The 14690-nt window shown below is 36.5% G+C and overlaps 1 protein-coding gene across 1 annotated transcript in view; it reads left to right on the plus strand.

The window, feature by feature from the left end:
- LOC108717831 (cysteine-rich motor neuron 1 protein) overlaps positions 1–14690 on the plus strand; it is a 537917-nt gene that overhangs the window by 491123 nt on the left and 32104 nt on the right. The window contains exons 12-13 of the mRNA XM_018265214.2: positions 1458–1673; positions 10311–10532. Of these exons, the coding sequence (XP_018120703.1) occupies positions 1458–1673; positions 10311–10532 (438 nt within the window). The remainder of the gene's footprint in view (positions 1–1457; positions 1674–10310; positions 10533–14690) is intronic.

The raw sequence follows: 14690 nt of genomic DNA on the forward strand, positions 1-14690 counted from the left end.
GGTCCCATACCTGTACCACCATGTACAGTATATGGCCAGCTTACTCCTGCCTTGGTTCCAGAACTGCCTTTATTATATACTAGTGTTTGGGGAGCTGTATGATAAACCGGAACCATGGTCCTACCAACCATGCAGGTTTTGGGAATATTTAAACAAAATCAAAAATAGAATAATTAGTAGCACACGCATTCAAAACTATACAGGTAGTGGGTTACAAAGACAGCCTTGAAAATCAATTTCTTGGATAATGAATTGCTTATATACAGTAGGATAGCATACAATGCTTTTATCTTCCCTCTCAGACATTTTTCCATGTGAGTTTTAGTAGTACTTTTTCCCTCTTTTATAGGACATAACATTCTTGTCCTAGGCAGGCGTGTAGGCAAATACATTTATATACTCCAAATATCGTAGAGTTAAGAGATCCCAGATGGCTTTAATTATCATCTTGTTTTGCAGGAATATATGAAATTGCTAAAACAGCCTGCAATTATATGTTTTTGAGATGCTAATACTTTCCAATGTTCATTGACCCGGCATCCATTAAAAGCTGTACAGATTTCAGGCACCGTCAATCGGAAATGTGTTTATCAACCTACTGCTCAGACTAAGACACGGGCAGCTGTATTACACCTGCTGTGCGACAGTTATCAATGCTATGGGGCAGATTTATCAAGGGTTGAATTTCGAAGTTAAAAATACTTTGAAATTCTACCATCAAATTGGAATACTTCGACTTCGAAGTCTACGTTTTTATCATCGAATTTGGGTATCCTGCGGTCGAACGATTCAAAGGATTTCAGCGATCGATCGAATGATTTTACTTCGACTTCCAAAAACTTAGAAAAATGCTCTAGAAGGTCCCCAAAGGCTAACATAGCTCTTTGGCGAAGTATTGAAATAGAAGTTTTTTTAAAGAGACAGTACTTCGATTATCGTACTTCGATTATCGAATGGTCGGATATTCAAACTATTTTACTTCTAATCAAATTCTAAGTCGAAGTCGTAGTATCCTATTCGGTGGTCGAAGTATCCAAAAAATTACTTCGAATTTCGATTTTTTTTACTTAATTCACTTCGACCCTTGATAAATCTGCCCCTATGTGTGAAGACAGTAACCAGTAACATAAGTTGTCTTGCATTATGCAGCACTGTATTATTTAATATATCTAATAGATATAGCTTATTCCACAAGTGATTACTGCACCCGGAGTCTTATACATAGTTTAGATCTAACGCAAACACATATCATACATCTATACTCTTTTCCCACTAAAATGAATGGGGTTCCTAATAAATTGCTAGTCTTTACTAATTAGCTGATGTTTGTGGAACTCCCAACTGTTTGGTCTGAGTAGACTTGTATGATGGATAGATTATGGTTTATGATTTTTGGATCATATACAACAATGTATTGAAACACAGTGTATAATGTATTAATATCATTATTTTGACAGATGATTCTGATGCACAGAATCCAGAACTTGCAGACCCATCCGTTTGCCATGCTCCTGGAGGAGAGTACTTTGTTGAAGGGGAAACCTGGAATATTGATACATGCACCCAGTGCACTTGCCATAGTGGGCGGGTGCTGTGTGAAACTGAGGTCTGTCCACCTCTTCTTTGCCAGAACCCAACACGTACCCAGGATTCTTGCTGTCCTCAATGTCCAGGTATACTGTTTAGAATACAATGTTCTTAACCTGTGTAAATCAGACATGTAGCAGAACCAGCTGTTCAACAAACCTGTGAAGAAGGCTATGCAAAAGTCCCAATGTTGCAGCATAAATTAAAGAGTCATAGAGTAAGTTGTTACAAAAGATTAACACCCGCCTGGGTCCAGAATTATTGAAAAATGAAATGTAACTAAGACTCTCCATGCAAATATTTTATTATGGCATTGCCCACAACATGTTTCAGGGATTGTCTCTTTTATCAAATGGAAGAAGAAGCTTGAAAGGCTGAGATCAGTGCTTTCAATTGCCAATGCATTTACAGTTAAAACCAATGACAATTCTTAATAAATGTGTATTGGAAGAATTATATTTTCTTTCATTAGGCAAAGTTTTACTTTGGAGTCCCCTTTAGAGCAGTCGAATTCTATGGTTTTCTACTGGCAGAAATGTTTAGGCTGTTATTTTAAAAAGAATAACAGAATGCCATGCAAGTCTTCAAACCAATCGGTAACATCCTTAATTCACTTTTTTCCTGATTGCTAAAAATAAATCACATATTACTAAATAAAAAAATTGCATCTTCTGGAGGAATTTACTATAATGTACACGGGTTAAAAAATATTTGCAGAGAGGTTGTGTCTTTGTCTAGTATGGAAGCTGTATGGCATTTCCATTATAAATCACTGTAAACTGTTATCTAAAAAATAGTCCTGTATAAGAACGCTCACATGTGCAGTATTCTGTAATTGCTTTAAGCTTTACTACAAAGATGGATTATTGTCTAACAATTTCTTGTGATTTATTTTGTCTCTTTTCCATGTATATGGATTTATTTTTCTTTTACAGCACCTCCTCGGTTTAACCGAAAGGTGTTAGGCTTGATGGATGGCGGTGCTTATCTCATGTATGACTCTTCAGTAATTTCAAAGATGCACTGGTCTTTCTGTATAGGCACACCCCCTGATTTACACTTGAGTTATGTAAAATATGATGGATAAAATGGATATTTTAATGTTTTAGAAATTTTAATTTCTCTCCCTTAGAATACAGTGTAGAGAGAAGACATGCACCAGTGCCCACCACACAGGGTTCCATGGAACACCACTTGCTTGCTCCTCATTTAGAATGCAGAAAGCTGGGGGACACTGCAACATCAGTAATATTTATTATGTAATTTTGGCTTTGTCCTAGCTGTCTGTATTTGACTCTTTTAAGCACCGTTAGGACAAACATCTTCAACTGACATCGCTAGAACCAGACAAAAGTTACTGTTTCATATAAAGAAATACTGGCTTGACTGTAGCTCCACAGATATATTTTTTCCAGCGGGTCAATAAATCACTGTGTTAACCTTGACAAATGTCAAGAGTCAAAAAGAAGCCCTGCATACCCCACATTGTTGGTCTTGATTAAGTCTATGGTTTTAATCTGCATGCTATTTAAGAGGTCATTTCACCAGAGACCTTGATTTACGCAGTTGAAAGGAATCAACATGTAAGCGGGATGCAGGTGTTTTTCATATATGGATTCTCCAAGTGGAGATGAGCAAATAAAGATAAAACATCTTGCAAATAAAAATATTGATTTCTGCTTCATCTGCATTCCATTTCACCTAGTCTTCATTAGAACACAACAGAATACCCTTCTAGAGGAGAATGTGGTAAAGTACTTGTTTTAGTGATGGGAAGGGGACACATAAAATGTTTAAATTACAAAATATATTAATATTATAGTAAACACATTACAATATTCTGAAATGTACGTAAATGTTGTTATTTTGTTCTCTTTGCCTTGGAAAATAATGTTTTGCTAAATTACAAGTATAAGCCCCATTTACCATAACAAGCGTAAGTGCAGACTAATATGTTGGCTGCAAATTTATGTGTACATTGCCCCTACACAGAGAAGTACGTGTAGCTACAAATACTTTTTTAAAAAAGACAGAATAGTATGCCACTAATATTTTGGGTCAGCAATGACTTATAGGTATTATTGTTTCCTCTGTGTCATTGCTGAATCAATTTCAACAAGGAGGTGCATGCACAGCCTTTGTTATTGTGCATGTCCACTGAGATAGAACTGTGCATCGAGTTAAGGTATTTGACTTAGATTAAGGGGGTTATTTATCAAAATCTGAATTTATCTCAATATTTTCTGCTACAAATTTAGATCAAACTTATTTTTTATTACATGTTCCCGAAAATTTGCTTTGCAGGAAAAAAATATTCAGATTTTCATGATTTTTACCTGAAAACTTCGGGGTATTGCACGAAACCCAGCACACATCAAAAAAATCATTGGGACTTTTCCCATTGACTTATATGCAACCTCGACAGGTCTGAGATGGTGGATTTTCTGATTCTGACTTTTCCATCCTCGGGGTTTAATTAATTCCGAAAAGTTTGTGATTTTTTAAAAGTTATTAAAAAAAATCACAAATTTTTCGTTATTTTTGCATTCAGAGTTTAGTATAAAAAAAAAACCCTTAGAGTTATATCATATTTATTTTTATATTATACATTTCCTTTAAGCACCAAGCTTTCTTGTTTGTGCTGGCACAAGGGAACCCTGGATTTACCAACAGCCTGGAGCTGGCAGTAATTCCAAGGCCCTCTTAGTGAATTACAAAAGTAGTTGCAACTGACTTGTGCCATACGCAATGGATGCCAATAGCATTTTAACACAAATACTGTGATAACTGTGTTTATGGAAACTCGGGTGTAACTACAGAGGAAGCAGGCCCTGCAGGTGTAGGGGGCCCAGTAACGCCCTAATTTAAAATTTATTGTCGTTAGGGTACATGTCAACGAAAGGAAAAGCTTTGTAAATTCAACTTATACTGGGGGTTTTAAAGGGAGCAGAATGCCTATAAGCATCGTTCTTAAATGCACTGAGAAGCCGGTTCATAGATCTGCAAAGTATATTAACTGCTACTAAAGCAATAGAATAAGCATACTCTATACCATTCTCTGTATGTTTTGATTGAAACAATAACATATATAATTTATAAAATACAAGAAACACTGAAAGGAAAGAAGCATGGACAAGTATCTCTAGTGAATTTGTAGCCTGGAGGTACATAATGTTGCGAGATACAGTCTCAAGCTGATACATGCTCTGCTTCATGACATAAAATAGGATTTCAGGGAAGGTAGAAGATTGCACTCAATCTTGATTTCTGGAGATCAAAGTTACATATTCAGAGCTACTCTTAATGCTAGTTGCCAAATTGCCTTTCACGTGTGATATCATGTTGTAGAGGAGGTACAGTCACGGCTCATAGAAAATTATATTTGTAAATTAGTGTTAATGCAGCACTTTCCTGGAATACCTTATGCAGAAGGCTGCGAAAACAAGGTAACAGTTTAAAGCTTTCAGCATGACAGAATGAAGGTTGTTATCCGGAAACCTGTTATCCAGAAAACTCAGAATTACGGCCATCTCCCATAGACTCCATTTTAATCAAGTCATTCTAATTTTTAAAAATGATTTCCTTTTTCACTGTAATATTAAAACTGTACCTTGTACTTGATCCCAACTAGGATAATATTAATCCTTACTGAAGACAAAACAATCCTACTGGCTTTCTTTAATATTTACATTTTTCTTTAGTAGAACTATGGTATGGAGATCCAAATTACACAAAGATCTCTTATCCAGAAAGCCCCAGATCCTGAGCATTTTGGATTACAGGTCTTATACCTATATATATTACAGAGGGACAATGGCTGCACAATTACCTGTAGCAGCCAAAATGGAGAAACATATGGTTCCAAGGACACTTTTCAACTAATGATTTTATTCTGAGCCTCATTGCTTTTATATTAGCTGTCTTGCAGTCCAAGGTCATATGGGGCAATTACACATGGCTTCTTCTTCCAAATTGTGTGGTACACTCTGCCAGAGATTCCTTGGCCTTTATTCAAGTAAAACAGACAGACATTCAGGTTTATAAGCTCCAACACTACAAACACTACACTATGTCATCATGAAATGTCATGCACATTTCGGAAGAGCTTTCCCAAACCACCTGCTGTGATCAGTTGTTCCACCATGCTGCCCCTGAGTTCTTGCTAAGCAGACTCATACAGTAAATTGTGTCATTTTTCTTCCATGGTGCAACTGAATCAGTGAAGGCACAATACATTTAGGTAGTCCAGCTGGTTAATAAACTGCATTTTGTTGTTATTCCTAGGATCCTTATTCCCTGCTGGTTCTTTATGTGTCAATATTTGACCCAATATTTTGTTGTGGATATGAGGGTCAATATTATTTATTTTATAATACAGGTACAGGATCCCTTATCCAGAACCCGATATCCAGAAAGCTCCAAATTACGGAATGGCTGTCTCCCATAGACTCCATTTTATCCAAATAATCCAAATTTTTAAAAATGATTGCCTTTTTCTCTGTAATAATAAAACAGTAGCTTGTACTTGATCCCAACTAAGATATAATAGATCCTTATTGGAAGCAGCCTATTGGGTTTATTTAATGTTTAAATGAATTTCTAGTAGACTTAAGGCACGAAGACCCAAATTACAGAAAGATCCATTATCCAGAAAACCCCAGGTCCCAAGCATTCTGGATAACAGGTCCCATACCTGTACTAACATATTCTACTGTGATTTCCATAAATTATACATCATTAATATCAGTCTCTACCCCAGTGAATCTTGCAATTTAAGATTAAGTTAATCATATTAAAGGGGTGTGAACCTTTAATAATATTCTAAGTAAAAAATCACTAATTCTTTTTTATAGTTTTTGAATTATTTGCATTCTTTTGATTCTTTTCACTTTTAGATGGGGTCACTGACCATCTAAAAACAAATGCTCTCTAAGGCTACATATGTATTGTTGTTGCTATTTTTTTATTACTTGCCTTTCTATTCAGGCCTTCTCCTAATCATATTGCAGTCTCTCATTCAAATGCATGCATGGTTGCTAGGATAATATGGAACCTAGCAACCAGATTTCTGAAATTTCAAAATGGAGAGCTATTGAAGAAAAAAAAAGCTAAATAACTCAAAAACTAAAAACAATCAAAAATGAAAACTAGTTGCAGATTGTTTCCAAATATCACTTTCTACATCATATTAAAAGTTCACTGAAAGTGCCTTTAAGTCACACACACACTGGCAATTTTACCTTTCTGTATATATTTGGCATGTGGGAGGAAACCTGTGTATTAATATAAACTATTTACAGAAAGCACCCTAGTTGGGATTGTTATGATTGAACCTATGACCCCCATACTATGGAGCAGCAGGGCTAAACATTGCAGCTCTATGGCCATCACATTTATGTAGTTAATCAAAGTCAAATTAAAAGTGGACCTAACGGTGATATATAGTCACAATCACAATTATTATAAATAAATATTAAATTAAATATCTATTAAATATCCAAGCTTGTTATTATTTTTGTTCATCGTACAAAAAGTGACCCTTTTCACCAAAAATTCACAAAACAGCAAAAATTCGACAAATGCATTGAAGTCTATGGACGACAAATTTTTTTCAACGCTCAACACGTTTTTTCACCCATTGGAGTCTATGGCCGTCTTTTTCGCGGTGAAACCTGGCAAAACATTTCGCTCTTCACTAGGTGCAAACATAAGAAGATTAAACATCCCAACCTGTGGGACATTTGATTTTCACAAATACTGAATAACTGGGCAAGGCACATATTTATGAGAATATGTATAATTTACTAGTAAATTCTCCATCTTCTCTGTATCTCTGTACAGCAATGATTTTCATTCATCTCAAAACATGAAAACTTTATGGAGGCTGCATTAGGTCTGATATAGTGCGAGCAAATGAGGGGGACACTGTTAACATCATGCAGGTTCTGAATATGATGTCTAGTAATTGAATGCACAGCGAATGGCAGTTTTGACCTTGTACCGCTCTGAAATAATTATGTGGTGGCTTATTCCTGAAATAACAGCAAACCTGCCAGAGCAGGTCAGGACCTGGAAAGAAGATGCTGCCTATATTTATGTTTTATTGGTGCTACATCCTGTATTCTCTGTGCAGATTTCTTGGTATAATTAGAGCAGATTTGTAAGTAAGCATTGGGAGAGTATCAGTGACAGAACCTGCCTTTACACAATGCCATGTTTATCTTGTTTCCGTTTGCATTCCCCATTGAACTGCAGTCCTTCGCTGATGGCAGCCGGCATACACATTCAGAGACAGATGCTGTTGAGTATTGTCAGTAGAAATTGAGAAGTTGAGGCATCAAACTAAATCCTGCTTTATTTAGACAGAAAGAAAAATAGAGCAGAACTGAGCCAGTGCAGTGAATTAGCAGCTTTTGGACCCCGTTACCAACAGCAGCAAGTGCAAATGTGCACCTATTAAAGGGTTCCTCTCTCCCCCGAACTGCAACTTTCTGGTGTACATGAAATTACACGGTTTAAACGTTATGTATATATCTAATTGCTATTGAATACCTGAATCCAAAACTTAAAGAAAAGCAAGTCAGATTGCCTGTGCTTCAGCCCCCCACCATAGTCTCAAAGAGTAATCCAACTTTTCCCTCCACTTGTCCTATTGCAAAGTGATAGATTCTACGTTCCTCTGCTTTCTATGGTGGTCAATGCACTGATTAAGCTGTCCCTACTCTGGGCAGGGGGGGGGGGTTGGTGATGTCACAGGACAAAGCCAGGGTTCAGAGCTATGATGCAGCGATCACAACATCAATCAAGGAGTGTCCTGTCTGGATTTCCTATTCTGAAAACAAGGCAGGCAACATTGTCCTGGAAACCCTTTCTGAAAACCGGACTGCCCAAGTTGAAATAAGACTGGTTACATAGGTAAATTGGGTTGAAAAAAGACCAAAGTCCATGGATATTATGCTTCGAAGAAATCATCCAAGCCATCCTTAAAGGAACAGTAATGTCAAAAAAATAAAAGTGTTTTAAAGGAATAAAAATATAATGCAGTGTTGCCCTGCACTGGTAAAACTGCTGTGTTTGCTTCAGAAACACTACTATTGTTTATATAAATAAGCTGCTGTGTAGCAATGGGGGCAGCCATTCAAAGGAGAAAAAGCTCAAGTTACACAGCAGATAAGCTCTGTCTGTCTAATGGTGTTATCTGTTATCCATTAGTTAACCTGTGACATAAAGCCGTTTTTCAATTTCCGCCATTGCTCCATTTATATGAACTATAGTAGTGTTTCTGAAGCAAACAGATCAGTTTTACCAGTGCAGGGCAACAGTACGTGATCTTTTCATTACTTTAAAACACTTACATTTTTTGGTGTTACTGTTCCTTTAACAGAATCAGACATCACAATATCACTATGTTGCTTCAAATGAAAGTTCTTCTAGTCTAGTCTGGTACGGTGATCCTCTTTATGGTGAAAAGGTCCCCTGCTATTTGTCTATAATGTCCTCTAATGTACTTGTAAAGTGTAATCATGTCCCCTCGCAAGCGCCTTTTTTCCAGAGAAAACAGCCCCGACCTTGACAGTCTACCCTCATAATTTAACTCTTCCGTCCCTCTAACCAATTTAGTTGCACTTAGTCTCTGCACTCTCTCCAGCTCATTTATATCCCTCTTAAGGACTGGAGTCCAAAACTGCACTGCATACTCCAGATGAGGCCTTATCAGGGACCTATAAAGAGGCATAATTATGTTTTCATCCCTTGAGTTTATGCCCTTTTTTATGCAACACAGAACTTTATTTGCTTTAGTGGCCACAGAATGACACAAAATGGTCGTATTTTTGCCCTTTAAAGGCACAAGTCTATTAGAGCAAAGGCAATTTTCCAATGTAGATCCATCTTTTTTTTATCATCAAGCTGATATATGTTCAGTTATCATTGTTAAAAACAGAGCATGGTCACAGACTGCTTTGATTTCAAAAGGACCAGAGATGAGGCTTTCAGAGGTGTGTGGGGGCACTAGAGCCCTTCCCCCTTATGTAATAAAAGGCATTAAAGTGCATTAACCCATAGCAACTATAGATGTTTGCTTTTCAACAGGTGATAAATGCTACCTTCTTATTGGTTGCTGTAGGTGCAGCACATTATAGTAATATAATATCTGCTAAATTACTGCTCTGTGCAAGGGATGACGATAAACTATTTGTGCTAAATTATTAGGTGAAATGATTAGTTTAGAACTAAATTCCTGCAAGGAAATGGAGTTTTACAACATATAGATTTTTGGTGCTATCTTTAGTGCAATCAATAACCCACATTCACGCCTCCTGCCTATGCTTTCCGTGCAATCACTGTGCCTGCAGAACTACACTTCTGAGAATTCGACTCAATGGCTATTGTTGTTTTTAAAGTGGGCTCAGAAAAAAAAACTTTTACTTAACTATTTAATCAAATAAACATGTTTTATTGGTGTCCCTCCAAATTATAATATAATACCAGCACCCTATTTGCTTTTCAACAGAAGGCCGATTGTTTGTTATATTAATGGTAACATTAAGATACATTATATTTGATATCCGGTATACTAAGGAGAGATAGAGGGATGTGATCACAGGGGATATTAGATCATGCCAGGAAAAATACACATTACACAAGATATCCCTGGCCTTTCAACGTGCAGGTAATCTGAGCTGTGATTTCCTGCTGCTAAATGTCTCCATTTACTCTTTCAGATGATTCCCTGCAGCCTTCTGTCCCAAGCAATGAAAGTGTCCCCAGCTACTGCAAAAATGACGAGGGCGACATTTTCCTGGCTGCTGAGTCTTGGAAACCTAATGTCTGTACAAGCTGCGTCTGCATGGACGGGATTATCAGCTGCTACTCTGAATCCTGCCCCCTTGTAACCTGCGAGAGACCCGTCTTAAGGAAGGGTCAGTGCTGTCCATATTGCATAGGTGAGTTCAATGGGCTGTGACAAATTTTTGAGCAGTAAACACTGTTCATGTCGGCAGTGATTGCCAGATGGGAGGACAACAGTATATCTTTCAGGTCAATCTTGAGCGATGAGGTCACCCTAATATCATGGTATGGTAATAATATAGTACAGGGTTTATGAGGAGTGTACTGAGAAGGAAAGAAGAGATTTCTTGTGCATATATATTTCATATTCCACAGCTATCTTGCTGCTGTAATTAGCAAAGCAGAATAGTCACAGAAAAACAAACTGAATTATTTTTTGATACAGTAACAGCCCTCTCAATAAAGGAGAAGGAAAGGTTAAAACTAAGAAAGCTTTATCATAAAGTTCTATATAAATACACCAGTAACCCTTCAAGGTAATGCTGCTCTGAGTCCTCTGTTAAAAGGAACACTGCATTTCTTTCCTTCTATTGTGTAAACATGGGCTTCTGTATCAGACTTCCTGTTTTAGCTTAATCCTCCAGGGCTTGATCTTGAGCATGCTCAGTTTGCCTCTCTCCCCATCTCTTCTCTTTTTTTGCCTCCTCTCCTCCCTGCTGTAATCTGAGCCTATAGCTATGAGAGACTCAGACAGGAACTGATGTCACACCAAGCTAATATGGCAGCCGATATCCTAAACTAACAGAGAGAGCTTCTAGAGCTGTTTACTCAGGCATGGCAACGCATTCTACAGAATATATATCGCATTCTATCTTGCACTATTTTGATTAATCTATTGACAATAAACTGCCTCAGTAGCTTTCCTTCTCCTTTAAGCGTTCATATCCAACACTTCCTAAAATCAAAAACTGGGCCACATGAGTAATACCCTTCTTCCCTTGCACACTGCCTGTCACTTGTCTAAAAGGAAAAAAAACACAAGGAATAATTATTTTGTGAAAATGCATTAGAAAAACAATACTTTATGCCACATTTGTACCAGCCATTTTTCTACAGCAAAGAGTGAAAGCTCTTAATTAACCTATATACAATTAACTGTGGATTATAATGAATAATGTACCCCTGCTAAAATGTAAAAGTCACCTCAGAGTTATGTGACCTGTAAAAAATGCCTGTGGCATTGTCCTTTTATATAGTCACCTAACTCCTTGGTGACCTTTAAGATATAAAATCTTTCTAAATTACAGTAGGGGGTACATTATCTACTATATATATATATATATATATATATATATATATATATATATATATATATATATATATATATATATACAATCCGAAAAGCTCCTAGCGCACACCGTTAAAGTGAAATACCTGGGTGCTACCTTCAATGGCAGATTACATACTTTGCAAAAACGAAGATGCACGCCAGGATTTGGCAAAAAGGTTAAAAATCCATTTATGATGGATGATAAGATGATAAAGGATGATAAGATGATAAAGGTCTTAGAATTAGACCGAAACGTTGACCTGCTCTTTTTTTAAATGTAAATTAATAAAAATGGATTTTTAACCTTTTTGCCAAATCCTGGTGTGCATCTTCGTTTTTGCAGGGAGTGCTGGTTTGGAAACTATTGGTTTATATATCTATATATATATATATATATATATATATATTATATATATATATATATATATATATATATATATATATATATATATATATATATATATATATATATATATATATATATATATATATATATATATATATATATATATATTCTTATATTCTCAAAATCCATTTATGTATGTGTTTAAGCAATGAGTTTGCCTGCCTGGTTACATCTTATGTAGGTAAAAATCCCTATGCAAAAAATACCAAAATCGCCTGTAGATCGAAATGGATGCATGTTGATATAGAATGCATTTCCCAGTTGCATAATGGGAAGATAGCCTTTATATACAAATCTATTTAGGTGTGGACATCCATGCTGACAGCAGTGAGTGGGGTGCACAACTTAAAGGCCAATTTTGATATATATATATATATATATATATATATATATATATATATATATATATATATATATATATATATATATATATATATAGTATCCTATATCAGGGTGACTGGTATGACACTGCTTTTGTTATGGAAGGGTTACAGTGTTATGAGAAAATGGGACCTGACCAAAACTTAGTCCAGAAAAATTATATTTTTTATAAAGAACAATATTGGACAGGAATGTGGCAGTTGGTAATACATGACTCCAAGCATGAAGAGATGTAGCTTGCTTATTTAACTCAGAAAATCCTTCCGCTACATATGAATTGTTTAGGCTGAAGGCAATTGTGATGAGTACTGCTAGAAATGTCCTGCAGTGTTCATATGTGATTGCAGCCTGACCAGTGTGTCTGGAGAAACCGGCCCGACTCAACAATGATGCACCTGCTCACTGGGACCTTCTCTGCAGGCCTGCTCAGTAGAAACCTCTTTGACTGACTAGAAAGTCAAAGAAGGAGACCACCTCAATAAACTATATGGAAGGAGAGATTGTACAGGTAGTGGAGAATCTGTGCTTCAGATTAGTGCTTGTGTTCTGGGAAAGATGACTAAGCTGACCATACATTAAAAGATATTTGAGGTGGGTAACATCAGGCAGACCATTTTAAGCCAGTTAAAGTCTGGTAAGTGCTCCCACTTAAGCTATTTGTTCTAGACCATCTGGCCCAACAAACAAATCACAGCGCTGGAGACACAAGCCATTGGAGAGACGGCTGCATCAACAAGCCAATGTGGCTTTCACCTTGATGGGAGGTCCGGGAAGCGCGTCGAAGGGCACCATACATGGGCCATTATGTTGCTGACTTTGTCTGTTAGCAGCATTTATTGGCCCATGTATGGCCACATTTTGACTGAATGCTGAGTAATAAAGTATGTGATTTTGGGGGGATACATTTTTCTACAAAGGTTTACTTACCATTTTAAACCAATTTTATGAGATGACCACCAACTCAATATTTATTGATAGATCCCAATCTAACCTTTTGAACACCCCTGGAGAAAAATATTTCTTTTATTAAATGTACTTATTTTTCAAAATAGGAATAAAGCATTCTTTTTATGTTTCCATTTTTCCATTGCGCAAATACTTTTAGAAAGAGGAAAGAAATCTCAAGTAATGCAATATAGTACTATATGACAAGGCAACATTAGATTGAATAGTTTTTGTATTTCGAGCTGACTTGTTTTTTTTCAGTAAGAACCCAGTAGCAGAAAAATAGAAGTACTAATGTTTCTAGCTGTTATATTATCGGCAAGATATCCTACGCGGCTCTGTGCTTACTTCTGGATAGATATGGCAAATTGCTCTTAATCCATTGCATGGAACGATGCACAGAACTGGAAACATTTACAATCTAGCAGATCGCTCAGCGAAATGACTCTGGCACAGAAATTTAGGTGATTTCATTACCTGCAGATTGTGGAACCAATATATTTTTTTAACATCCTATTTAATATTCTGTTAGAAATATGTTTGAGCTGCTGGAAAACTCAAACATCAGTTGATGCCCTGATTCATGTGGGATTCAGTTTTATTCATTTGCTTCTGGTTTCCTCAATTAAAGTAAATATCTGAAAATGAAGTTTACTTTAGTATTAATGATGGTGACAATGATTTTTTTTTTAAAGAAGTGACCTTGCCTTTATATATTGCCTCTTTAATTAAGAAAGCAATTTCATGCCTTTAGATTTCTGTAGGGAGTGAGTATTGTTTTGAGCAAAGTTTCTTAAATTATAAAGCTGACACTACTTGCGATGTTTCCTTGCAAAGCTGATGAAGTGGTGTCGGCTTCAACATGGATGCAGTTCTACATACATGCAGTACATTAAGGGGGTGATTTATCAAGGTTGGCATTAGAATTTTTGCCACAATTGGATTTTTTGCACAAAACAATTATATTTTCAAAAACTCAAATGTCTGGTATTGACTGTATTAAGCAAAAAAAAAAAAAACTTGAAAACCTGAATGCAGAAAAATCGCCATCTAAAAGCTGTATTAAGCAAAAAAAAAAAAAACTTGAAAACCTGAATGCAGAAAAATCGCCATCTTAAAGCTGGTGAGTCCATGTGGTCAATGTGTCAGGGAGCCGGGAAGTCCCTCCAGGGAGGTAGTCAGGATCGAGGAGGAAGCCCTCTTGAGGGAGCAAGGTCGCGGTGTCCAAAGGGTTAATCAGAAGAGTAGTCG

Source organism: Xenopus laevis, chromosome 5S (genome assembly GCF_017654675.1).
Source record: "Xenopus laevis strain J_2021 chromosome 5S, Xenopus_laevis_v10.1, whole genome shotgun sequence".
Lineage (NCBI taxonomy): Eukaryota > Metazoa > Chordata > Amphibia > Anura > Pipidae > Xenopus > Xenopus laevis.